This window comes from Hyperolius riggenbachi, chromosome 10, assembly GCF_040937935.1.
Source record: "Hyperolius riggenbachi isolate aHypRig1 chromosome 10, aHypRig1.pri, whole genome shotgun sequence".
Classification (NCBI taxonomy): domain Eukaryota; kingdom Metazoa; phylum Chordata; class Amphibia; order Anura; family Hyperoliidae; genus Hyperolius; species Hyperolius riggenbachi.
Window position 1 is genome coordinate 150,966,242 of NC_090655.1, and position 25,678 is coordinate 150,991,919.

A 25,678-nucleotide genomic window follows, 5' to 3' on the forward strand; every position below is an offset into this window, starting at 1 on the left:
TTGACGTCAGCGGTGGCTTTATACTAGGCCCGCTCCGGTTATCAGTGCTGTGCCGGTGACCGGGGCATGAGGCTGCGCGCGGAGTCAGGTATGGCGAGGTCACCTTACTGCTGCAAATAGACTGCCGTGTGCAGCATAGTCATAGAGAGAGAGAGAGCGAGAGCTCCCTATGACCGCTATCTGTGTTGGAGAACTGGCAGTGTGTGTGTGTGTGTGTGTGTGTGTGTGTGTGTGTGTGTGTGTGTGTGTGTGTGTGTGTGTGTGTGTGTGTGTGTGTGTGTGTGTGTGTGTGTGTGTGTGTGTGTGTGTGTGTGTGTGTGTGTGTGTGTGTGTGTGTGTGTGTGTGTGTGTGTGTGTGTGTGTGTGTGTGTGTGTGTGTGTGTGTGTGTGTGTGTGTGTGTGTGTGCGCGCGCGCGCGCGCGGTGCTGGCCGAGTGGCCGTCTGTGTTGTGCACCGTTATTATTATTTCAGATTGAATAATAATCAGAACATTTAGGTCATCGTTACGTTTGTCCATAGAGAGGTCCCTTTGCAATAAATAAATAATATATCTATCTCCCTGGTGATTTGTCTGCTAGTTCCACAATGTACTTGACATTAAGCAGTGTAAAATTCACAGCATGATGCCTACAGCAGCGCCTATTCCCAGTTTCATTGTTTTCCTTTCCATCTTGTCATTTCTTTTGATGGTGACTTGAACCTGTGTTTGTCACCGCTAGATTGGACACGGTTGTGCCTAAGCAATTATAGGGACTGCGTACCAAAACTTAATTATTAATCCTTTTATCCCCCTATACATTCCTAGTAGTTTGGATCACCCTAAGCTGCTTGGTTACTCTGTTGTACTCGTCCAAGCCCTATTTCATACAGCTTTATCAATCCCTGCCATGTACTGATGAGGACGGTTCCTTTTATCCCTCCATACATTCCTAGTAGTTTGGATCGCCCTTTTCCACTTGCAATCGCTAGCGTTCACGCTGAACGCTAGCGATTGCTGAATCGCAATTACCGGCGATTCCCCGACGTTCGCCGCCGCGATTTTGCTATGCTATGCACTGCATAGCAAAATCGCGGGAAAAAATCGCGGCAATTATCGCTCCGCCGCGCGTTCGCGTTCCCGACAAAAGCGAATCGCGGTAGTGGAAATGACCTACCGCGATTCCTATGTTAAAAAGCAAACCGTAGCGATTGTAAAATCGCTAGCGGTTTGCGGTTTTGCGATTCAGCCAGCGCAAACGCGCTGGTGGAAAAGGGCCCTAAGCTGCTTGGTTACTCTGTTAATTATTGCTAGTATGAGAGGTCTGGCCAAGGAGATTTAAGGTGCCTGCTAATGGTAAAAAAAAAAAAAAAAAATAGTGACTGCTCGTATTGCATGAAAATCAAGAAGCTGATGGCCCAATCAATCCTGAACAATGTATTGATTGTTTCCTTAAAGGGATACTGTAGGGGGGTCGGGGGAAAAAAGAGTTGAACTTACCCGGGGCTTACCCCCCTACAGTATCCCTTTAAATAAATAATTCTGCTTGGTGAATTTTTCCATAGATATGATCATAACTGGTTTAGATATTGCAAGTTGAACATTTTAGTGATGTGGATAGATTAAATACAGTCTTTTCTTTCAATCTGGATGATCTTATCAAAAATATGATCGCTAAAAATTGTAATGTTAATGGGCACCCTAAAGAGGTGGATAATAGAAAATAGCTTGATGTTGCTAATAAAAATCCCTCAGATAAACTTTCCAAAAATATGCAACCGGCAGCGATATCAGTACACACATAAAAATACTGCATATGTTTTTGTGAATTTGCTTTTTAGTGTAATGGTGGCCATACATGGTACAATTTTTTCATACAATCTTACCATTTCTATGTAGTATGAGGGTAAATTAAGTGAATATACTGAAAGGATAGTTTAGGCAGTTCCCTTATATTACATAGAAATGGTAAGATTGTATGAAAAAATTGTATCATGTATGGCCACCATTAGGTCAACATGAAGTTCAGTTTTCTATCTGTCTGTTCTGAGGTGATGTGCTATAAACAGCTTGGAATGTTTGCCTTGCTCTGGCCCCAGGCATAACCCAGCTTGAAAGGAACAACTAGGTCAAACTGCCATGTGTGTCTTGTAGATGCAGTTCTGACGCTGGCAAAAGTGTCAGGTGCCTTCACAGACAGGATCCTTCAAGGACCATGGTAGTATGCCAGGCAAGGTCCACTTGTCCTGTGAATCTCTAGTTTGTATGCACCCTATATTTAATGTGCAGCATTAGGCAGTATATGATCACTTTAGGCATAGGTGTGGTTATACTTTTGCTCCTAAAACCAAAGTATGTCTGCAGTTACAAATCACTTTAACAGGACTGTGACCAATAATGCAGTATTTTTGGTTTGTTTATTTTTTTCCCTTGTTGTGAGATTCCAGGATATCCCACTGGAGAGACTATACCTCACTTCCTGTTCCATGACCATAACAGAGGACAGGAAAAGGAGTAAATCCCAACTAATCCCATTTCTTTACATATCCTCTTCCTTGTTTTCTTTTTCTGTAAGGTAGTAGGGAATGTTTACAACATCATGTCATGTTTTCATTCCCATCTCTTGCTCTTGTTTATATTAAAACCCAAAGCTCGTATATAATCCTGCAGTAACATTAAGAGTGAGGGAACTATTCTATGGCTTTAGCAGAAGTTACATCTGCAGAGATGACCTGTTTTCTCTAAGCAAGACGTTCTGGTGGCTAAATATACAGGTGGCTGAATCAGGTCATACACACATTGATTTTCTTGGCCATAGCACCGTGCAATATTGCAGTTAGACCGATTTTCAATAGTTCTCCAGTTGATATATATTTAGGATTGATGTGCTGAGTGGAAGTTTGACCAAGTTTGGAAAGGAATTGATCGTTTTGTTGCATCAGCAGGGAATTCGATGTGTATATGGGTACCCTATGCTGTCTGAGCAGCTGTTTTGTCTGATAGATCCTGAGTTGCATTTTTCCCTGGTAGAGACACACCTCTTTATCTTTTAGTTGCAGTTCTCTCTTGCTGCTTGATGTTATCTTGCTGAGCTTGCTAAAAGGTACATGGAGAGAACATTTTGCTTTCAAATATCAGGAAGTCTGCCTCATACATGTTTGTTTTTACCTTCCAGAAGTGCCAAAAGACATGGATTTGGACCAAGACCTCAGTTCCTGTGGCAGAGACCCACTCTCCAAATGTCTCCAAGCCAAAAAAGAATTGGAAGCTGCAATACAAACACTACTTAAAACTGAGCAGCAAGTGAAGGAAAATGGCAGAGAGGTATTGCTTGCTTTCTTTATACTCAGCATGTTCATTATTTTACATAAAGGAAAATAAAGCAGATCTACAAATTCTTTAAGCAATAAATGATTTTCTTTTAGTTTCTTTTGTGTATGCTTTTGTTCTCTCTTTAATAAGATCAGGTCTGCTAATTCAGTTACATAATAAACTTCTGAACCTGTTGAAACAGAAGAAAATGAGTCTTTTGAATGCTTGTGTGCCATAACTAATGCTATAGTGGTTTATAATCTAGCAGTCTGGAATGCATGCCTGGCTTTTCTGGCATTATTTGTGTTCCCACAATTTTTATAGCACCTTCGCATGACGTCATTGTTAGGTATCTGATTTTACAAATCTTATTTAAAACAAATCACATCTGGAAATATGTCTGAAGACTGGCTCTAAATACCAGAAAGCTTGCATAATTTAACTTTATCAGTTAGCCATTAAAAGGTATTGCTTTTACAAGACTTTGTTTTTTTTACCTACATTATTTAAAACAAAAGATTGCCACATCAATATTGCCTGATAGCAGATGATCTTCTGTATAGAGCAATTTTTACCCCAAAAAACAGTGATAAAAATTAAAGAAAACATTAACATAGTGCCCACAACCATAGATCAGATTTTAAAGTGGAACTCTAAAAGGAGGAAAACTCCCAAACAAACTAATGCAGCCATACATCCATGTGTAGCCTAATCTGCTAGAAATGCAAAATACTACATTTTATTACCGTATTTCGCGCCGTATAAGACGCTCCGGAATATAAGACGCACCTAGGTTTAGAGGCCAAAAACAAAAAAAAAAAAACATAAAACTAAATCTGGTGCATCCATATTTCAGAAGCACCTTGTACATTACCTCCCCCAAATGGTGTCCTCATGTATCCTGCTGTCTGCCCCCAGTGCGCTGCTGTGTGCTGCTGTGTGCCCCCAGGTGTCTGCTGTGTGCCCCCAGGCGTCTGCTGTGTGCCCCCAGGCGTCTGCTGTGTGCCCCCAGGCGTCTGCTGTGTGCCCCCAGGCGTCTGCCCTCTGGCCCCCAGGCGTCTGCCCTCTGGCCCCCAGGCGTCTGCCCTCTGGCCCCCAGGTGTCTGCCCTCTGGCCCCCATGTGTCTGCTCTCTGCCACCCCCGGGTTGCCTCTACCCCTCATTCTGGTGTCCTCGGTCCCCCCCCTGCATGTCCTTGGGTCCCCCTATGTGAGAAATAGCAGCGCTTACTTCCTCCATCTGCCCGCGGCGATTGAAAACATCCGGCTTCAGTGGGCGGCTTCCTCTAGTGCCGGCTTGTAATGATGCGTCATCGATGACGCGTCATTACAAGCTGGCACTAGAGGAAGCTGCCCACAGAAGCCGGATGTCTTCAATCGCCGCGGGCAAGATGGAGGAGGTAAGTGCTGACGCTTCTCACACGGGGGACCCGAGAACACGCAGGGGGGACCCGAGGAAGCGGGTAGAGGCAAGCGGGGAGGAAGGAGACGGCCACAGCAGCACCACAGGCAGGGAATCCCCGACGGCGGGTCGCGGTTCGTATCGGCGGGCGTTCGTAAGTCGGGGAATCCCTGCCTGTGCCGTATAAGACGCAGGGACTTTTTCTCCCCATTTTTTGGGGAGAAAAAGTGCGTCTTGTACGGCGAAAAGTACGGTATATAGTCCGCACGGTGCAAGGCTACCCATACTATATACCCACTTAGACTCGCACATAGAGATTTGGTCTATGTAGTTAACCCCCCCCTCCAGTTTTTTATGGACAGTTCTAATTCCCATAAAGGAAGAAACTTTGTGAACCTTACCTACTATTTAAGATTGGGAATTTGTGTTACTGTATTTAATGGTAAAGAACGTGGATAACTCCACACCTAAAAAGATGAATATTTTTCAGGATGAGTTATGTGGAATTTTACCACTACTTTTTTTTGTATATTTTGTTGTGGTTTATAAAAATGACCTTTTGTTGTTGTATTTTTATGTAAGATATAGGTTGTTGACTTTTGGAACGAAGTCTTCCCTTAACCCTGTTTTTCTTGAGGTGATCAGTGTACTTTTACAAACCTCAGTTAATTATAGCTTCTGCCAGAAAAACAATTGGTTGTTAACAATATTTTGGAAGTTAAGCTGTTTGCTCATTACCATATGTTCTGTAGTGAGCAGTAATTGTGATGTTTTTCTAGGTAAATACTTTGTATGTTAGAGAATGCACAAATCCATTTTTTTTTTTTAATTCTTTTATGAAGATTTTTTTTTTTTTTTTTTTTGTTAAAGTAAAGCCTCTTTCACGCTGTACGCTGAAAAACTGATGCTTTTTAAGTGATCATTTGTCCCATAGCAGTGCATTGTGAGAAAGCTTTCAGTTAAAACTCGTATAATAAGAACTTGCTAAAAGGGAAATAGGGACATTACCTTCACATGGGCTGCAGTTATAACTAGGGTTATAACTGATGTAGGGTCCTTTCATACTTTATTAGTTGCTGTCAGTTATAACTGAACAGACAACTGATGTGCAATCCAAGTGAAGGTGATGTCCATGTTTCCCTGTGGAGCCATTTACATTGTAAGCGATAGAACTGAAAGCTTTTCACAATGCACTGCTATGGAACAACTGAGGAGTTAAAATGCATCCGTTTTTCAACGTACAGCATGAAAGAAGCCTAAGGGCCTTTTTTATTTTTAATACATTTCGTTGCGATGTGCGTTTTCGCATCCACAAAAAAAGCATGCTGCATTTTTTTTTTTCTTGTGGATGCCAAAAGCTTTTCAATGCACTGCTATGGAAACTTAAAAATGCAGCAGAATGCATTAAAATGCATTCAGTGCACTGTATGCCGCATGCAAATCGGACAGCAACCTTTTGATTTTAATAGGCTGCATTTCCCGATCTGAATTGGCATGCAGGGAAATGTAGCAAATCCTTTGTAGTAGAATACTGTGGTCCCCTCAGAAGAAAGTAGTGTAGTTTTCCAATTTTTTTTTTTTTTTTTTTTTTTTTTTTTTTTTTTTTTTTTTGCATTAGCTGAATGAAAAAGGGGTATCACAATGGTTGTCCGCCATAATTCTCATCACCCCATATCAAGTGCATATTTAAAACGTATTTTGTTTTTTTTTCTCTAAGCTGTGAGGAGTGTTTTGTTTCTTTCATTGTTGTTGCGTGACACACATTTGAAGATGTGTGTGTGTGTAAAGGAAGGGGCTCCTCTCCACTTATGCTATCATATGGGAAAGGATTTACACTTGTGGGGGTTCTTTGTGTTGTTTTTTAGAGAACATCTACCATGCATAATGCTTAATCTTTTCACATGCAGGTAAAAGCACAGATCCAGTCCTGTATTAGTCGCCATTTGGAGTGCCTGCGCAGTCGTGAAATCTGGCTCTTGGAGCAGGCAGACTTGATTCAACAGCTGAAGGAAGAGGCTTTACAACAACAGGCTCAGCAGTTGTACTGGGTAAGGTTTTCTAAGCGTAATGAAGTGTGAAATTGCTGTTGACTGTTTGGCCTGTATTCTATTTAACAAAAACTTACATTTGGAAATGTATGACAAGATAGGATTCTAACCACGTGTGTTATGATTACAATGTGAGCTGCTACTAGAGAGCTTCTTACTTTAGGGGCTTGAGATGTGCAGCTAGAAGTCTTTGACACCCCAAAATTAGTGTCAGTTTATTGTGAACAGAGGTCTGTAAGACCAGACAGCCTGGTAAAATTATGCACATTATTTTCAGACGCATGAGGAGCAAATGAATGCTTAGTCAATTTCACCATGGGCTGAAAATGTGATATATTCTACAATATCTCTGGTGTGTTTGTAGCGTGATAGTATTCACACTGATTCTAAACCAGTATATTGAGCTTCAATGTTTTACTATGAATTCATAAATATCTTTATATTAATTGTTCCTTCTTTATCACCATGGATGACAGATGTCGAATGATGCGCAAACATAGCCTGACAACATGAGTAATTCAAATAGACTAAAGGATACATGAGGCAGCTTAAAAAAAAAAAGCTTGACTCATCTGGAGCGTCTTCCAGCCCCTCGTAGTGTCTGTGTAGCAGCTGCGCAGTCGGCCAGTAATCAGCTGTTCATGTTCACTCTGTAATGGTCCATGGCCGGATCATCATATTCTGCACATGCACGGGTGCGCGCACGAGCCGCTTGCATATATTTTCTTATCCTATCCTTTTGTAGTTTTCAAGAAGTAGTTTGTGACTTTCCGGTCATGTCTGGGTCAGTGGTTAGGTGATAACATGTGCTCCCCCCCCCCCAACGGATTTTTGTTCTGTTATGCATTTACATAGCACTAATATCTTACATCTAGCAGAGTACATATGTCACCAAATTTAACTTTGAGCTCAGAATCTCACTTATGGTCATAGTCTAATTTCTCTACCATACCATAAATACAATAAATAATAATAATAATAATAGTCTATGGTCAATTTGTGGGGCATAGGAGATAACTGGAATGCATGAAGGAAACCCAGGCAACATGGGGAGGATGTACAATCTTCATGCTCATAGTGCCCTGGCCAAGATTGACTTCTTCCAGTGCTAGGAAACTACAGCCCATGGGCCCTATCTGGCCTGCACACGCTTTTATGATTCCTCTCCTCCCTGCAGAGTTGCAGGGGGCGATAAGAGAGGGTTAACACTTAACAGCCACTTTCAGCATCAAGTCTCCATGGCAACAGGGTGTCACGTGACACGCCGTCAGGATGTGCCAGTGTATTACACTGTGATAGTAGATGCGATCTTGGATACTTTATGCTACCTAGATTACTCAGCTGTGTTGGAGGGAAAGCGTGTCAGTAGGCATTGGCAGTGTGCAATGACAGGCAGGAAGAGGTCTCCTTGTGTATAGCCTGGCTGTCAAGTAACCACTTTGCTTTTGTAAAAGTGTTTTGTTTTTCCTTTACATTTTAGCTCTTGGGACAATTCAATTGCCTCATTCACCAGTTGGAGACCCCCCATAGCAATGATCTTGCCAACCAGATCACAGTTTGTTTGGAAAAGTAAGTGGTCTTTTGAATGGTGCAGCTGAAATTGCAGAAAAGGGCATAAGGCGATGGGTGTTCATTGAGTAATTTATTTATTTTTTGTGCTCTTTTTGTTTTTTCATTGTCTTGTAATAGTAGATTTACAAATTCTTTATTTTGCAGAATAGTTATGCTAAATCCCTTATTTAGTCCTGTAATCATTTTCCCACATTTAGTTTATTGGAAACCCGTTTATATCAGCATCTATGCTGAAGGATGGAAGTTGCAGTGATGGAGACTTTCAGACAGATCATTTATTTTAGGGGGCTTGTGGGCAGCGTGGGATGGCAGAGCATGTTCCTCAACAAAACAACTCTGGCATCTGAATAGCATTGCAACATCTACCATCAAGGGTAAATTTAATATGTAAAAGGAAGTAGCAAACTCTTTATCTGCTAGAAATCCATTGTATTGTTTACAAGAACCCTGAAATAGTGGTTTGTGTGGGATTTCAGGGTCCATCTGCTGTGATTCCTAGTGTAAGGTTTTTCCATATCTAGCATTTTGTACCTTGAATATGAATTGATGCATGTCTGTTGGCGCTCTGATCTATTTAGTTTTTCACTGCCATTTCATCTGGAGATCCTTTTCATGGTGTTTTGGTTTTACTTATCAGGCTGGGCAGTCTTGCACTAAAACCTGAAGAGTCATCCACTCTCAGTTTCGAAGCTGATCCTGTTTCTCTCAGAAAAGCTATAACCGCATTTGGATCAATTAAAACTGTGGTAAGAGCACCTCTGTTCATGCAGTGCCTTGTTTTCAAACTGACTTGTCTGCTAGGTGATGATTCTTATTATTATTGATTTTATAACGCGACAACATATTCTGTGTGTACTAAGTAAGAAAGTAACATTGGGTACATTATAATACAAAAATGGTATACACCAATATACAGAATTGGTACAAAAGACAAGATTGGTAATTACAGTGACAAATGTAACATGATGAATACAATGTATAACAATTTGCACAACCCAAAATAACAAATTCCAAGACCGAGATGTAAGAGAGCCCTGCTCTTGCAAGCCTACAGTCTAAAGCCATTTTTGGAGGAGGGGAATGTCATTATAATGAGGGATGTCCTCATATTATTTATGGGGAAGGTAGTAATTCTAACTCTTTTCACTTTTCTTTCACAAAACTAGAGCCATTACATAGTTACATAGTTATTTTGGTTGAAAAAAGACATACGTCCATCGAGTTCAACCAGTATAAAGTACAACACCAGCCTGCTCCCTCACATATCCCTGTTGATCCAGAGGAAGGCGAAAAAACCCTTACAAGGCATGGTCCAATTAGCCCCTAAAGGGAAAAATTCCTTCCCGACTCCAGATGGCAATCAGATAAAATCCCTGGATCAACATCATTAGGCATTACCTAGTAATTGTAGCCATGGATGTCTTTCAACGCAAGGAAAGCATCTAAGCCCCCTTTAAATGCAGGTATAGAGTTTGCCATAACGACTTCCTGTGGCAATGCATTCCACATCTTAATCACTCTTACTGTAAAGAACCCTTTCCTAAATAAATGGCTAAAACATTTTTCCTCCATGCGCAGATCATGTCCTCTAGTCCTTTGAGAAGGCCTAGGGACAAAAAGCTCATCCGCCAAGGTATTATATTGCCCTCTGATGTATTTATACATGTTAATTAGATCCCCTCTAAGGCGTCTTTTCTCTAGACTAAATAAACCCAGTTTATCTAACCTTTCTCCATTGTGTGTGTATAAACAATTACATCTTTTTTGACAAAGCTGGTTTTGTAAACGTATAATTAGATTTCTAGATTTCCAGATTTCACATTCAAGTTAATAGTGAAAGGATGTGAGACCTCTCCAGTGTCTGCCTGTGAATGTTTTATTCTCCTTTAGCTTTAAATCCCCTCCCCCACATGAACTTTTTTATGGGATGGAAAGCATGTTCCAGTCCGAAGGTGGCTGTTGCTCTCAATTTGAAAATTGTGTTGTAAAGCTCTAGTGTAGCGGGATAAGGTGGGTCTAATTAGTATAACTAAAACATCGGCCTGGATATAGGCTCTAAAGGGAACCTTGGATGGGCGTTTAAAATATACATACCTGTGGCTTCCTTCAGCCCCATCTGGGCTGATCGCTCACACGCCATCTTCTTCCGACTCCCTGATCATCCAGAATTGGCCCTGGAGAGTCCCTCAGTCCGTGGCCAACTGCTAATGTGCGGCCTGGCCACGAGTGCGCTCCTGCTGCGTTCACGTCGTCGGGAGCGTTCTGCACTTACACAGTACTACTGAGCAGGCGCAGAACGCTCCCTGGCCGGACTGCGCCTGTGCCAACTGGCCCCGACTGAAGGATTTTCTGGTTGCGGGCGAGGGAGAAGGCAACTGAGGACGACTAGGGAGCGATCAGGCCGGAGGGGGCTGGAGGAAGCCCTGGGTATGTATACATTTTTGAAAGGGGCCCCATCTCAGGTACACTTTAAGATTAGAATATTTATATTTCCAGGTTTCAGTATGTTCTGTATTAATTTATTTTTTTTGCTGTCTTTCAAAGAACTGTGAAGAGGTTCCAGCACCTGCCAACCCAGCATCATGCAGTTTTGTTACCCACAATCCCTGGCTTCTCAACCATTGTTATGTCCCACCAACGGAACAGGTATATTAGCCCTGCTATGTCTGACATCTCGCCTACAGATTTATATATATATATATATATATTTATATATATATATATATATATATATATATATATATATATATATATATATATATATATATATATATATATATATATATATATATATATATATATATATATATATATATATATATATATATATATATATATATATATATATATATATATATATATATATATATATATTTATTATTATTATTATTATTATTATTATTATTATTATTATTATTATTTTTTTAAGTTTAGAAAATAAGTGAAAGTGACTGTCACAAAAAAGTGTTTTTCTGTTCTTTTTTTCTCCCCTTCAGTTAATTTTTAACCCCTACCTAGCCTTTTAACCCCTGTAATACTTATACATGTTAATATACTTTTCAGGATTGCCGCCTATAGTGATCAATTGCGATCTCTAGGGTGACAGTTCGGGGTCCCAATGCTTTACAGATGTATTGCTCTGCCATTTCCTAGCATTGTATCCGTACAGCACTGGGGCCCTCGAACTGTTGCCTTAGCAATTATAACCGATCGCTACAGACTGGGTGAATGATGTTAGATTGTCCTGAAAAATAAAAAACTAAATAGATTCTATCTATCTATCTATCTATCTAAAATAAATCACTTGAATGTGATAAGTAATGAAAAAATTCAGTATTAATACAGCTGAAGTGTCAGGAAGGTATGGGGTAAAAACCCAGGAATGTGGAGGGGTTAAAGAGAGCCAGAGACGAACGACCAAATTAGAACTATACATACCTGGGGCTTCCTCCAGCGCCATCAGCATGGATCTCTCCCACGCCGCTGTCCTCCGCTGCCTATATCGCCGGTACTGGGTCCCATCACTTCGGCCAGTTGACGCAAGCGCAGTGCGCTCTCCGCACTGTGCAGGCGCCGGCGAGGGAGACCCTGTGGATGCGTACAACTGGCCACGTCCGGCGGAAGTGACGGGACCCGGTACCGGCGATAGAGACAGCGAAGGATGTGGCGTGGGAGCAATCCATGCGGATGGGGCTGGAGGAAGCCCCAGGTATGCATAAAAACATTTTTCATTTTTGTCTCTGGTTCCCTTTTAAGCTTGATTTAAGCTTGACAGCAATATTGTTTAAATCCAGTAATGTGAAACTGCTCAGTGAATTTTGTGTTCCATGGTTTTCTGCTTTAGTTTGTGGGCCCCCTCAAGATAGATCCTGTGTGCTTGGTTTATTTATTGTATTTATAAAGCGCCAACATATTACGCAGCGCAGCGAAAATATTTTTGCATAAAGATGTTTTTGTATTTTAGTAGCTTTTACTTGCAAATTTGTTGTTGGCCTGTTAAAGTATTGGGGGATTTTTGGCACGGCACCCAGTGTTAGATTTGCATTTCACACAGAATCTGGTTTGTTTGACTAAGTGATTTTTTTTTTATTTTTTTTTATTTATTTATTATTTTTATCAGAAAACCTTGTCTGGAAGTCTGAGCACTTCTGTATCTGGATGGTTGATGGAGAACAAAGTCAGCAGTGTACCTTCATGCCCTCCACTGTACATTACAAATACTTCTCCACAAGATTGGTTGATGAAATCTAATATCACAGAGTCTGTTGATGTAAGTTCTTGCTTAAACATGTTCCACTGAATTGTCGTCATTTATTGAAAATATAAAGCCCACTTTAAATCCTGGCAACATTATCCACTGTCAGTTTACAACTAATTTGCAGTAAGGGGTAAAGCTGTATGCTCCAAGTTTTTTGTGGAAAAACAAATCAGCTGCAACATGATAGCAGCACTGAGCACTCCCATTGCAGCTACTTCTGGCTTGACTACCATTTTCCAGTCTACGCCACAACTGCTTTGCTATTCCAGCGTGACTGTTATCACTAATGTACACAACAAGACACATTCCTCTTTACTTTTTAGAGTACAGCAGCAATGCTCCCAGGGTTTAATTGTGCTGTAAAGCCCACCTATATATTTTTTTCCGTATTTGTTTCCCTCACCTTAAAGTGGACCTGAACTCACAACTCTCTGCTGTAAAAGATGCACAACATCATAATAACCTTTTAAACAAAAAAAAATTCTTTGTTACAGCTATAGAAATCCTAAATTAAATCTGCACAGTTTTTACTTTCTGATTCAGGAAGCAGACATTGTTTCCTGTGCGTTCAAATGGGCTTACCTGCCATAGACAGTCATGTGACACAGGGGAAAAATCAAATTACAGCTACTGATTAGACACAAATGAGGGGGAATTACACAGGATAAACTCTTTAAATGCATACAAGGTGCATTTCGGTTATGTTTTCCTTGTGTCCTGTGCAAGAGTTCAGTTTCAATTTAATATAGTCAACACTGTGACTGTATATAATGCATTGAACTGATTTATTTACTTGACTTCAGTTTTGAAGTAGTGTAGCTTCTTTTAAATAACTTCACTATATAGAAAAACACTGACCTGGAACACACAAGTAGCCAATGTATTTAAAATTCTTACCCTACAAGTTTGTCACATCTGTAAACCACTAAAGTAATGAAGTCCTGGGATGTCCCATGACTGCTTTAAAACTGACAACTTTAGACACTAAAGTGGCAGCTTTCATTTCTGTAATGACAGGCAGGGCTGTGGAGTCGGAGTCGTGGAGTCGGGCAATTTTGGGTGCCTGGAGTCGGAGTCGGGAAAAAATGCTCCGACTCCTAATGAATTTGTAACTGTAATTAAAATAGAAAATATGATAAAATGTTCTATTTCTCACATAAGTCATTAAAAATAATGTATATATACAGTAATAGCTGTGTTCAGTCCACAAAAATGAAATAAACCAATCAAAATTAGTTACTTGTGCTGCTTCAATAAAGCAGTCCCCATATTTTTAAGGTCAGATATACATCTGATTGTGACTGTATATATGATGTGTACACAGGAATCTCTTATATATACTAAATAACATCTATGCTGTAAGAATAAAGCCTGATGTGTAGCTGTGTCACTAATAGAGATGGTCAACGAGATGGAAATAATTCTGCATTGATGCTGATTTATGCAAATGTATGCACTCCCTTTGCTGATGAAATCAAATAATTTGATATGTTGTTAAAATTTGTTTGGTGACTACAAATTAAAGGGTAACAGAGACGGATGAAAAGTAAAGTTTTATACATACTTGGGGCTTCCTCCAGCCCCCTTCAGTCTAGTCATTCCCTCGCTGTCCTCCACCACCCGGATCTTCTGCTATGAGTCCTGGTAATTCAGCCAGTCAGCGCTGTCCAGCCGCATGAAGCTCCCACAGCCAGGAACATTCTGCACCTGCGCAATAGTGCTGCACAGGTGTAGTATGCTCCTGGCGGCGGAGTGTGTGCATGCGCACTACGCCCGACTGGCTCAAGTACCTGGACTCATAGCAGAAGATCCAGGTGGTGGAGGAGGACAACGAGGGACTGATTATCCTGAAGGTGGCTGGAGGAAGCCCCAGGTATGTATAAAACTTTAATTTCATCTGTCTCAGGTTTACTTTGTTACACAGTAGTACTATACTCTACATATGCATTTCCCACAAAGCTGCAGGGAATCCACTGAGAATGCTGTGCACATTGAACACAGAGGTGTTGTCTGTTTACAATCTCCTCATTCCCCTGCAGAGTACCTGCACATCATTCTTACATGTACCCACACTTACATTGCCTTGGGCCTGATAGATGTTCTTTGTTCCGGTTTGTACCTTTTACAAGTACTCTTACCAAGGACTAGTTTTAGTCTAAAGGGAATAAATATAGTAGTCTACATATCCTTCTCACTTCAGTTGTCTTGTAAAATTCCTAAGCGTTGGCAGTTAAGAGACGAATTTCATGTTGCATACTTTTAATCAACAAAATTGTAATATGCAAATTAGAGGAGTCTGAGTCGAGGAGTCGGTGGAATCCTAAACTGAGGAGTCGGAGTCGGTGGATTTTTGGACCGACTCCACAGCCCTGATGACAGGTTTACTTTAATACATGCCTGAAGTGACATGATGAGAACCTTAAAATGAACAGAATACCCTATCTGTTTTCCAGTACAGCAAGAGTTTTTCTTTCTTTTCTTTTTTTTTTTTTTTATACTTGAGTTGTTCTCTATGCGAAAGAGCCTGCCAACAGCTTGTTAAATTCAGTCTGGTTTCCTGAATAGTGAATAGAAGCCAATGCAGTTGAGAAACCAGGAGATAAGGAATCTATTCAGGTTTCACTAAGGCTGGTTTCACAGTGGGACGTTAAAGTCCCACGTTACAGCAGCCAGTAACACAGCCTAACTCACAGCACTGTAAAATCAATTGTGCTGTTCACAGTGCCCACGTTGTTACACAGTAACGCAGCACGTTTAAACAAAGTACTGCATGCTGTACGTTATACTGGGCTAAGCAGCGTTAGACTGCTTACACATGCTCAGTAATGTTGGAGGAGGAGGTCTCCCCTCCTCCTCCGCAGCCAGCCACATGGCTCATTAATATTCACTGCACTGCAGAGACTTGTGGTAGGACTGTAGTGTTGTCCAGATCATGAACGAATCGTTCATTTGATCCAGATCTTTTTTGTTAGTCGAATTATCCGGATCATCACAATGAAAGATTCAGTTCACAGTGGATGTCTGTCTGGAAGAAACAGGAACATACAGAATGTACAGTGCATGGAAAGTCCTGTCCTGCTAGTCATGTCACCCAGTCTGCTTCCCTAGTAAAATGATTCAAATGATTCGGATCAAAGATCCAGATCTTTTCAATGATACGATTCAAATGATCCGAATCCTTAAAAAGATCCGGACTTCCTATCACTAACCTAGAGCGGCTGCTTTGAGACCTGCATAACGCAGCTCAATCTGACGTCCAACTTCAACACCACCATACATAACGACCCCTAATACGCAACGTCTTGGTGTGTAAGTAGCCTGAAGTTAAGTTCAGTGTGTGGATTCTAAACAGCACCAGTGACTGTATGATACAATCTTAAAAATAGTTATCAAACTGAAAATAAAAATGAGACTTTTCTATAATGCTTCATCCATAACACATATACAATTGCTTATTTTATAAGTTTTTCACTTCAGGTTCACTATAAAATATGAAAGCATTTGTATCACTTCTGTTTGTTTGGGTATAACATGGTACTTCAAGCCTTGCTTAAATTTTCTGCCTTACGCTAAGTACACATGATACCATTTTCTGGCAGGTTTACCTGTCAGATCGATTTTTTTCAACATGTCCGATCTGAATTACCATCGATTTTTCCAATCGATTTCCATAGAAGTGAATGGGAATCAATTAAAAAATCGTTCAAAATTCAGATTGGAAATGTTAGAAAAAATTGATCAGGCAGGTAAATCTGCAAGAAAATTGAATCGTGTGTATGTGTGCAAGTTAACTAATGAAACACAATTGTTATACATTAGTTACCTGCATACTTTATACAGATGGAATCCTGCTTTGCTTATACCCTGGGTACCTAATGAAGTGAATGCTGCAGGCCACTGCATTATCAATTGGTAAAAATCTAGTCATGTGGTGGATGAGAAGTTGCAGATCAGAAGTGATCAACTGTTGAATGGCCAAGTCAGAATCTCTGGTGCATGCCATCACATAGTGTTCTGTAAATATCATTTTGACTGTCTACATGTTGTAAAATGTAACCTGTTGTATAAATTCTTCTGTTATAGTGTTCAGAGCTACCTGCGCCACCCACATTTGATCTGGAGAAAATCTGGGGCTCACTGGGAGAATTGCACAATTGGCTGCTACAGTCTCAAAAAACAGAAGCTCTTCCTGAGCAAACTGGAATCCGTACACGTGACAACTCAGAGTCCACCTCCTCTTCCTCTTTTGAAAAAGTTGAGGATGTTGACTTTGAATTGGATGATCAGGAGGAAATGGATCTTTCAGAGTGGTTGATTTCTCCAGCTAGTATCTCAGAGTCTGAGAATGTAGATAAATGGAAGGTCATCTTTCATCCATTTGTTCAGGACTATAACATGAGTGATTGGCTTCACAAAGTAGAGCCTTGTGGCAACTGTTGTGGTGGTCAGATAGCTGCATTGGAAATAGAAAACCTTGTGAATCTCAAATGCTTGAACGAGCAACTTGGAGCAAAGAAAAACTCCGGATCAAATATAGATATGTGGCTTCTAAAGGAACAGCAACCAGTTTTTAAGATGGAAGAAATCTGCAAAGCCAATGAGCCCTGTTCCACCTTCTCAGAGTGTATTTGTGATGAAAGTTGTGAAAAAGATGCGCTGAGGAAGTGGCTTTTAAAAAAGGAGGGTAAAGATAAAAATGGCATGCCTTTAAACCCTGAACACAAGACCCGAAACAAGGATTCTGAGAAGTCGAAACCTTCCATCACCATGTGGCTACATCCATGGAAAAGACCCTCTGGAGATGAGACATGCACCAAAACAGCAGAAGAATGTGATCCAGCACTGAGGCATTTCAAATCTTTGCTCGAGACACCCCTGAGCAACTGGGTTGTCCAATCTACAATAACACAGGAGAAAGTTGAGAAGGAGTTATCAGACAGTAAATGGAAGCTGAACCATACCGAAGAACTTTCACCATTCCATTTGCCAATAGATGCCTCTAACTGGGTGTTGTCTTCCAAGAGCACTGATAATGTGGAAACATCAGAACAGTCTGCACTACAAGATAAATGGCTCTTGCGTAAAAAAGCACATGTACGTATCTCAAAAGTTCTTTAACTATCTCTGTTTATCAGTGGCAAAAGAAAAAATTCTAAATGCTGCTATTTTATAGATGTTTTCTGAAGATTAATTTAAAGTGCACCTGGTATTTGACAGATATGGAGGCAGACAGGTTTATTTCCTTTCAAAACAATGTATATTGACTGACTGTCCTGCTGATCATCTTCCAATTCCACCAATTCTTTTAGCCATAGACCTTAAACAAGCATGCAGATCAGGTGCTCTGACTGAAATTTGACTTGATTTGACACATGCTTGTTTTAGGTATGTGATTCAGAGGGATCAGCAGGGCTGCCAGGCAACTGATCTTGTTTAAAAGGAAATAAATATGGCAGCCTCCATATACTAAAAGTTAAAACACAGCTGAACTGAGAGGAATTGCTTTCTCATTACATAGTATGAAATCTTAAATGTAACAAGTTACCTTTAATTTTTCTGCCTTTGTAAAATGTCGTCATTTTTGCTTATTAAATAGGAATATTATGGCCTTCCTGATGTCTGTGACCTTTTTACCTGTATGAAATTGGCAGCAGACAAAGACCAGTGGTTATATCGCACTCCCTTGCAGGTAAATGCTAATTTCCTTATATTTTAAGTTACATGATGAGATGGATATGTGTATGTTTAGTGCCAAGCACACAATTGACTATGCTGTGTTGCTTCTCTTCTTTCTCAGTCTGAAAGGGTTAAAGGGATACTGTAGGGGGGTCGGGTGAACTGAGCTGAACTTACCCGGGGCTTCTAATGGTCCCCCGCAGACATCCTGTGTTGGCGCAGCCACTCACCAATGCTCTGGCCCCGCCTCCAGTTCACTTCTGGAATTTCTGACTTTAAAGTCAGAAAACCACTGCGCCTGCGTTGCCGTGTCCTCGCTCCCGCCGATGTCACCAGGAGTGTATAGCAGAAGCCCAGTATGGTCTGTGTCTGCGCAGTATGCTCCTGGTGCCATCAGCGGGATCGAGGACACGGCAACGCAGGCAGAGTGGTTTTCTGACTTTAAAGTCAGAAATTCCAGAAGTGAACCGGAGGCGGGGCCGGAACATCGGGGAGTGGCTGCGCCAACACAGGTTGTCTGCGGGGGACCATTAAAAGCCCCGGGTAAGTTCAGCTCATTTTCCCCCGACCCCCCCCTACAGTATCCCTTTAATAGGAGTTAATTTTGATCATTACCGTATTTTTCGGACCATAAGACGCTCCGGATCATAAGACGCACCTAGGTTTAGAGGACAAAAACCAGGGGGAAAAAAAAAACAACAAACTTGGTGTGTCCATGGTTCAGGGGCATCTTGTGGATCTTCTCTCCTCCTCAATTAATATGTCACCCTTGTACCTCTTGTGTCCCCTTTATGATCTCCACTTCCCTGTGTCCTCTTAAATGCTCCCCTATTCTCTTTGGTGCCCCCTGTGTTCTCTAAAGTGCCCGCTGGGTGTTCTAAAGTGTCCCCGTGTGCTCTTAGGTGCCCCTGTGTGCTGTTAGATGCCCCTGTGTCATTTAAAAAGCCCACTGTGTGCTCTTAGGTGCCCTTGTGTCATTTAAAGTGCCCCTGTGTGCTGTTAGGTGCCTCTGTGTCATTTAAAGTGCCCCATGTGCTTTTAGGTGCCCCTGTGCCATTTAAAGTACCCCGTGTGCTGTTAGGTGCCCCTGTGCCATTTAAAGTACCCCGTGTGCTATTAGGTGCCCCTGTGCCATTTAAAGTGCCCCCTGTGTGCAAATAGGTGACCCCTGATTTTTTTTAGATGCCCCCTGTACTGGTCTGTCCATCCCCCTCTTACTCCTGTCTTCTTTCCCCATCTCTCTAAATGTATCCACGGGGAGTGTACAGGATCGTAATGCCCCCCTCGTGTCCCCACAACTTCCCTGCCCTTCTAGGCCTGTCTGCCCCGCCTCCTCTATGTCCATCTCTGTACCTGGGAAATGTGCAGGAACGTAATGTACCCCCTTCGTGTCCCAGCAGCTGTTCGTCCTTATAAGCCTGTCTGCCCCGTCCTCTGCTATGTCCATCTCTGTAGCTGGGAAGTGTGCAGGATCGTAATGTACCCCCTTCGTGTCCCCGCCGCTGTCCGTCCTTACAAGCTCCTCTGCCCCGTCCTCTTCTTTGCCCATCGGGGGAGTAGTCTGTGGCTTACCAATGCACGGCACTACAGTGCAGAGATATCGAGCGGTAATCCTTCTGGGAAGCCGCTGCGGGATCCGTGCACGTTGCCGAATGTCTATCTCCCTTCACTTCCGCATTGATGACGTAAGCGGAAGTGAAGGGAGATAAACATTCAGCAACGTGCACGGACCCCGCAGCGGCTTCCCAGAAGGATTACCACTCGATATCTCTGCACTGTAGTGCCGTGCATCGGTAAGCCACAGACTACTCCCCCAATAGGCAAAGAAGAGGACGGGGCAGAGGAGGCGGGGCAGAGGAGCTTGTAAGGACGGACAGCGGCGGGGACACGAAGGGGGTACATTACGATCCTGCACACTTCCAAGCTACAGAGATGGACATAGCAGAGGACCGGGCAGAGGAGACGGGGCAGTTCCGGGGACATGAAGGGGTGGGCATAACGATCCTTCACACTCCCCACGGACACCTTACAGAGACGGGGAAATAACAGGACAGCTGCAGGGACACGGGCCACATTACTGCTTCAAGTCCTAGAGGGGGACACCTGGCGCCAGGCTGCATTCGGACCATAAGACGCAGGCACTTTTTACCCCCATGTTTGGGGGAGAAAAAGTGCGTCTTATGGTCCGAAAAATACGGTAAGTGTGAAAATCAGAAGACTGTTGCGGTATTGATTCGACTAAAATTATTGGATCGAAAGGTCAATTGGCCTGCAAATCAATTGATTTATGGGCACCCTTATTTCTTAATTGAGCGTTTATTGTCCGCTCAATCTAAAGTCTTTATGTTCACCCTCAGATTGGCATTGGTGGGTTGAATTCCCATTATCAATGCTAATTTGTTTGCATTTCCCACAAACCTGCGCTTTTGCAGTCACACCAATTTTTCTGTTCTGGGGAATCTATAAAGGGACAAATCAGCTCTGGTGAGTCACTAATTAATCACCATCTGTAAATATATGCAATTTCCTGTAAAACATGTACTGTTTGTCAAGAGGCAAGCATTGAAATGGAGTATAATTGTCACATATCACTGTTGGGTTATAAAATGAATACTGGTGAAAGAGAAATTTGAGGTTTGCCTGTGTGAGCAGCACAGCCATGCTGCAAGTCCTGTTTATTTACATTACATTCTGCCATGAACTGTAATGGGTATTTTATTATAGATTTCCTTCAAACCTCCAGCTATGTACATGACCTAAAAACGAACCTCATTGCATGTGATGTCTGAACATAACCCAAAGTCATTTGATGTTAGTGGCTGGCAAACAGTAAGAGAGTAGACATATCCCTGAAACACATATGCCTATTTCTGAATAGTCCTGTATAAACCAGGGCTGTTGAGTTGGAGTTGTAGCAATTTTGGGTACCTGGAGTCTGGGTTGGTGTTTTCATAAACTGAGTTGTCAGATTTTGAGTTAGATGATTTTTGTGCTGACTCCACAGCCCTGATATAGACAGTTCTGTATGCGGTGCAACAATAAAGGGTCCCAAAATGAAACCTCAGCGACGTCATCCCCAATTTCAAAGCTACAATTGCATTAGATTTGCATTCAAACTTCAATTACTAGTCTTTTTTTTTTTTTTTTTTTTTTTTTTAATCTTTAGTGCTAAACTAACTGAAACCGTGACTAGTTTTACATGTATGAAATTCTCTACTTTCAGATGTGAAGCACCTTGTGATCTCACCACAGATGATCCTCGCTAACAACGCACATACAAATCTTCATGGCACTCGATCTGCCGTTACATCAAGATGATTGTTCTGCTTATTCACAACATCATTTTTTTTTTTTTTAAGTCCCCACCAAACTTATTTTAGGTTATGTGGCTTGCAGTGTTATGCAGGAAAATGCCCTCAGTGTTTGTATTGGCATTGCCACTATGTGATGCTGTAACATACAACCTTTTTCTGTTTTTAGCATAACCCTAGCTCCTTCTATGTACCGTATGTGTCCTGATGTTTTCTTTAAAAACGGGGCACAGAACTGGAATTTTTGATTCTAGGCATATTTTAATTGGAATATTCAGAAATACTTTTAATCAGAATCCTAGTCCAGTCTACCTTTCTGTCCCAGACCTTTCTGTGAAAAGAGCCTCAGCTACTTGAATCACATTTTGGTGCTATGCTTCAAAAACCATTTATCGTTTCCTGTCTACTTACAATCACACTAGAGATTTGAACATAAAGATGCATGTGGTTCCTTTACCTTATGTTGTCTTTGGGCGTTACTGGTAGTTATAGGCAGCACTTGATTTGTGATAAAAGTACACTTGTGTGGTGAGAGGGGGTAAATAAAGTTTGATTTATGCTAATCTTTCATTGGCTGTAGTCACCTTTGCACCTGAGTCAGGTCTACCCACCCACCCTAGCATTTCCTGGTAATATTTTAACAGAATTAAAAAAAATGTAACGGTGAAAGCAGTAGTTTTCCATAATCGCTGTGGAAGGGAAAAATGTGGAGAGAGATCTGAATTTTCTTTTTGCACATGTGAAGGCTACAGTTGCTGCAAGCTGTGTTGCCTTGCCAGTACTGTGGCATTGAATGGCGAGGATGCAGGAAGTGTATAGCCAAGCATCAGGGTACTTGATATATTCTGGGATCTTTGGAGGGTAGGCATCAGGATAACAGATAAATGGGCATATTAGTACCGCTTTTGGTTGGGGATACTTTAAAGCAAAACAATCACAAAGCTAGGCAAAACAACCTGAGCATTTGATGAAAAATACACTAGTTGAGGTGACAATCAAGTGAAGGCTACATGGCAACAGAATCAGTAATGCCTATCTCGGCTTTTGAGTTCAAAATTTATATTTGAATATGGGAGCTGAGTGGCTTAATGTTTCTGTCAGCGAAACCTCCTATTCAAATCTTACAGGAAAAAAAAATCTGCATATTATTCCAGCGGCCTATATTTATGAAACGTCTGATCAGTCACATGTGTTGTCCTCTGAAGGTCACTTTCCATCGTGACTAGTTGTCACTGCCTAGGTTTTACAAAATGAGCAGATACATTCTCTAGCCATTTAAAATTTTGCACAAAAGTTAAACATGCAATTTATTTTAAAAATGTATGTCTTTAACATCTAACATTACAATTTCTGTTTCCAATCTTACTTTAAAGTGACTTATATATTTTTATTGATTATCTATTAGGATACATTTATTATTTGTGAACTTTTTATTGTTGAATGTTCCCATAACGTTAGGATAGCCATTCATCATTTGGAAGAGCCTGCAGAAAACTGACTTCGGTGTGAGGCAACGCTGGCTCCAGTTGTTCCTAGACTGGATTCCCAGTGGGAAGCTTGCAGCTCATCCTCTGAATTGTTCTAATGGGCTGGACTTGTTAAGGTTTTCCCAGGCTTGAAAACTAGTGATGAATTATGCAAAGATTGCCTGCATGTACTTACAGCACGAATATAAAGAATTTTAGAAAGTGTCATTAGGTTTAGCATTGAATAGGAATAATATTTATTACTTTTTATTTTTTGCGTTGATCAAATGTTATAAACTGCTAGTGGTTAAGGGCACTTTCACCCTAAGTCAATTGGATTGCAATGAACCAAGTTATTGCATTGCAATGATATTCCTATGGGGCTTTCATATGTAGTGTGGTGACGGCCAATGCATGCATTTACAATGTGAGGCATACTTTCATTGTACTGTATAGGTCACAGTCCTACTTTTTCAGCTCCATTGCGATTTAGCAACGTAACAGTGTGAAAGGGCCCTGAAACTCCCCCTAGACAGCTGTCGGATTCCTGCTATTTGAATGAGTTAGGGATATCTAGAGGGACAGATATGGTATAATAGATATCAGTAAATATAATAGAATGCCTGGGTTCTATCAGGAAGAAACTGTGTATGGCCAATAACACACCAGGAGAGTTAAATTATATTATCGCCATTACAGTTTTTACTGGAGCTTTTAAAACAAATTACAAACAAGCAGGAAAGGATAGAGAGAATTAGTTAAAACTAGAGGGAGAGGTTCTTTTATTTAGGGTAGCCTCACACTTATATACACGGAAATTGTGCACCTTTTTTGCACATTTTATTTTTGGAATACCATGCTGTTTGTATGTGAAAATAGATCTGCTGTTGTCCACAGCAGCACATTGTAAAAAAACAAAACAAACGCACACTGGGTCTGAGAAAATGCTGCAGCCTGTCCAGACTGTGTATACAAGGTGAGCTAAAAATTCCACGTTATGTGAACTACCCACTGATTAACATGGGATGTGTGCTGGTTTACAGTCTGAAAAAAAATGCGTGTGAACCATGCCTAAATGTTAAAGCCAGTCTTGCACAATCACCTATGCTCTTCACTGAGCTCCAGCCTGGTAAACCCTTAGTAACTAAAGCCTAATGTATGTCTGTACCTAATGAATGAATCACTGTGGTGCATCATTTTATTTATCAGCCATCATGGTTTTGTCCGTATGGGTAACACGACTTTAAAAAAAAAAAAAAAAATACAATATCTTTTCCTTTATATTTTATCATTAAAATCTTGTAGCAATATTTCTGACTCTGTGTAGTATTTTCAACTTTCACTTGTATTATAAATTCATCCTGTTATTCAGAACAGAAAAACGTGTACAAGAGGACTAAATAGATTAACTGCAGATACTTCGAGCATGCATTAGATGTTAACCACTTAAGGACCAGGGGATTTTGGAATGATCGGTGCTGCGTGGGCTCTACAGCCCGCAGCACCGATCAGGTAAAAGGCAGGGCGATCAGACTCCCCCCCCCCCCCCCCCCCTTTTTTTCCCACTAGGGGGATGTCCTGCAGGGGGGGGTCTGATCGCCGCCGGCTCCTCAAAGCCCCCCTCCGCAGCGCTTTCCGGGCTCCCCTGCTTTCCCTCCCTCTCCCTTCTCCTGTGTGCGGCGCAGGACGGATATCCCTCCTGCGCCTGATAGAATAGGCTTCTGCCTATCAGATGCCGGCGATCCCCAGCCAATCAGAGGCGGGGATTGCCGATCTACGTCACGGCGCTGCTGCGCAGCAGCGCCGTGTGATGTAAACAGCGGGGATTCCCTCCCCGCATGTTTACATTATGCGTGCGAGCCGCGATCGGCGGCTCGCACACTGTTCACGGAGGCAGTCTCCGTGAACTGGCATGGGGTTTCCATGCTATACTACTAACGACCTGCCGACGCCTATGGGCGTTAGGCGGTCGTTAAGTGGTTAAAGAACATTTTGTTTACACCTTGGTAGCTGAGTGACCAAAGGCTTCTATCTGTCCTACCAATATTTTTGGCACACCATGCTACTCCTGCTGTTGCTTCTGTTATCATGCATTTGTATAGCACTGACTTCTTCTGTCATTGTCTTGTTGATCAATGGTGCTCAGTCTGATTCCCCTCCACAATTATAGTCTTTACCAGTTATCTGCCCTTCATGCACAAGGAGGGGACGCAAAGAGGTGCACAGGAACCAGTTGCTAGCATCTACCTTGCACATGTGACAGGCCAGTCTTTATTTCCTTTTTAAACAATGCAAATTACCTGTTTATCCTGCTGATCTCTGCTTCCAATACATTTATAGACCCTGAACAAGCATGCAGATCAAGTACTCTGACTAAAGTCTGCTTGAACGAGCTACATGCTTTTTTTTTTTTAGTTGAACGGTAACATTTTAATACATAAAACAAGATGCCAGCAAATGAAATTTCAAAAATTCTCAGATTAAAATCCAGTAAAAAGAATTACTTGTGCAGAAAACAAGCATGCATGAGTGTATCCTATTGGGCATGCATTTATTGTGATCTTGCACATGCCACTGCTGGAAAGCTTGAATGCAGCGGGCAATGGAAGCACAACTGGACTCTTCTCAGAAAATAGATTTGACTTCCTTGGCAGTTG

General features: G+C 41.5%; 1 protein-coding gene across 1 annotated transcript; it reads left to right on the forward strand.

Moving 5' to 3' along the window:
• Nucleotides 1-24,331, forward strand: LOC137536568 (nuclear receptor coactivator 4-like). Its single transcript, XM_068258813.1, has 10 exons — nucleotides 1-88; nucleotides 3,153-3,301; nucleotides 6,598-6,738; nucleotides 8,219-8,307; nucleotides 8,948-9,056; nucleotides 10,855-10,956; nucleotides 12,431-12,580; nucleotides 16,652-17,662; nucleotides 18,165-18,257; nucleotides 21,468-24,331. Exons 1-10 carry the CDS (start codon nucleotides 67-69, stop codon nucleotides 21,471-21,473), a joined length of 1,872 nt encoding a protein of 623 aa, XP_068114914.1. The 5' UTR covers nucleotides 1-66; the 3' UTR covers nucleotides 21,474-24,331.
• The last annotated feature ends 1,347 nt before the right edge of the window (nucleotides 24,332-25,678 follow it).

Excerpts from the sequence above, each read along its gene's own strand:
- LOC137536568 (XM_068258813.1), top strand. The coding sequence starts at position 67 with ATGAGGCTGCGCGCGGAGTCAG. Across the intron at positions 6,739-8,218 it reads AGGCTCAGCAGTTGTACTGG|CTCTTGGGACAATTCAATTG; the intron begins GTAAGGTTTTCT and ends TTTACATTTTAG. Across the intron at positions 10,957-12,430 it reads ATGTCCCACCAACGGAACAG|AAAACCTTGTCTGGAAGTCT; the intron begins GTATATTAGCCC and ends TATTTTTATCAG.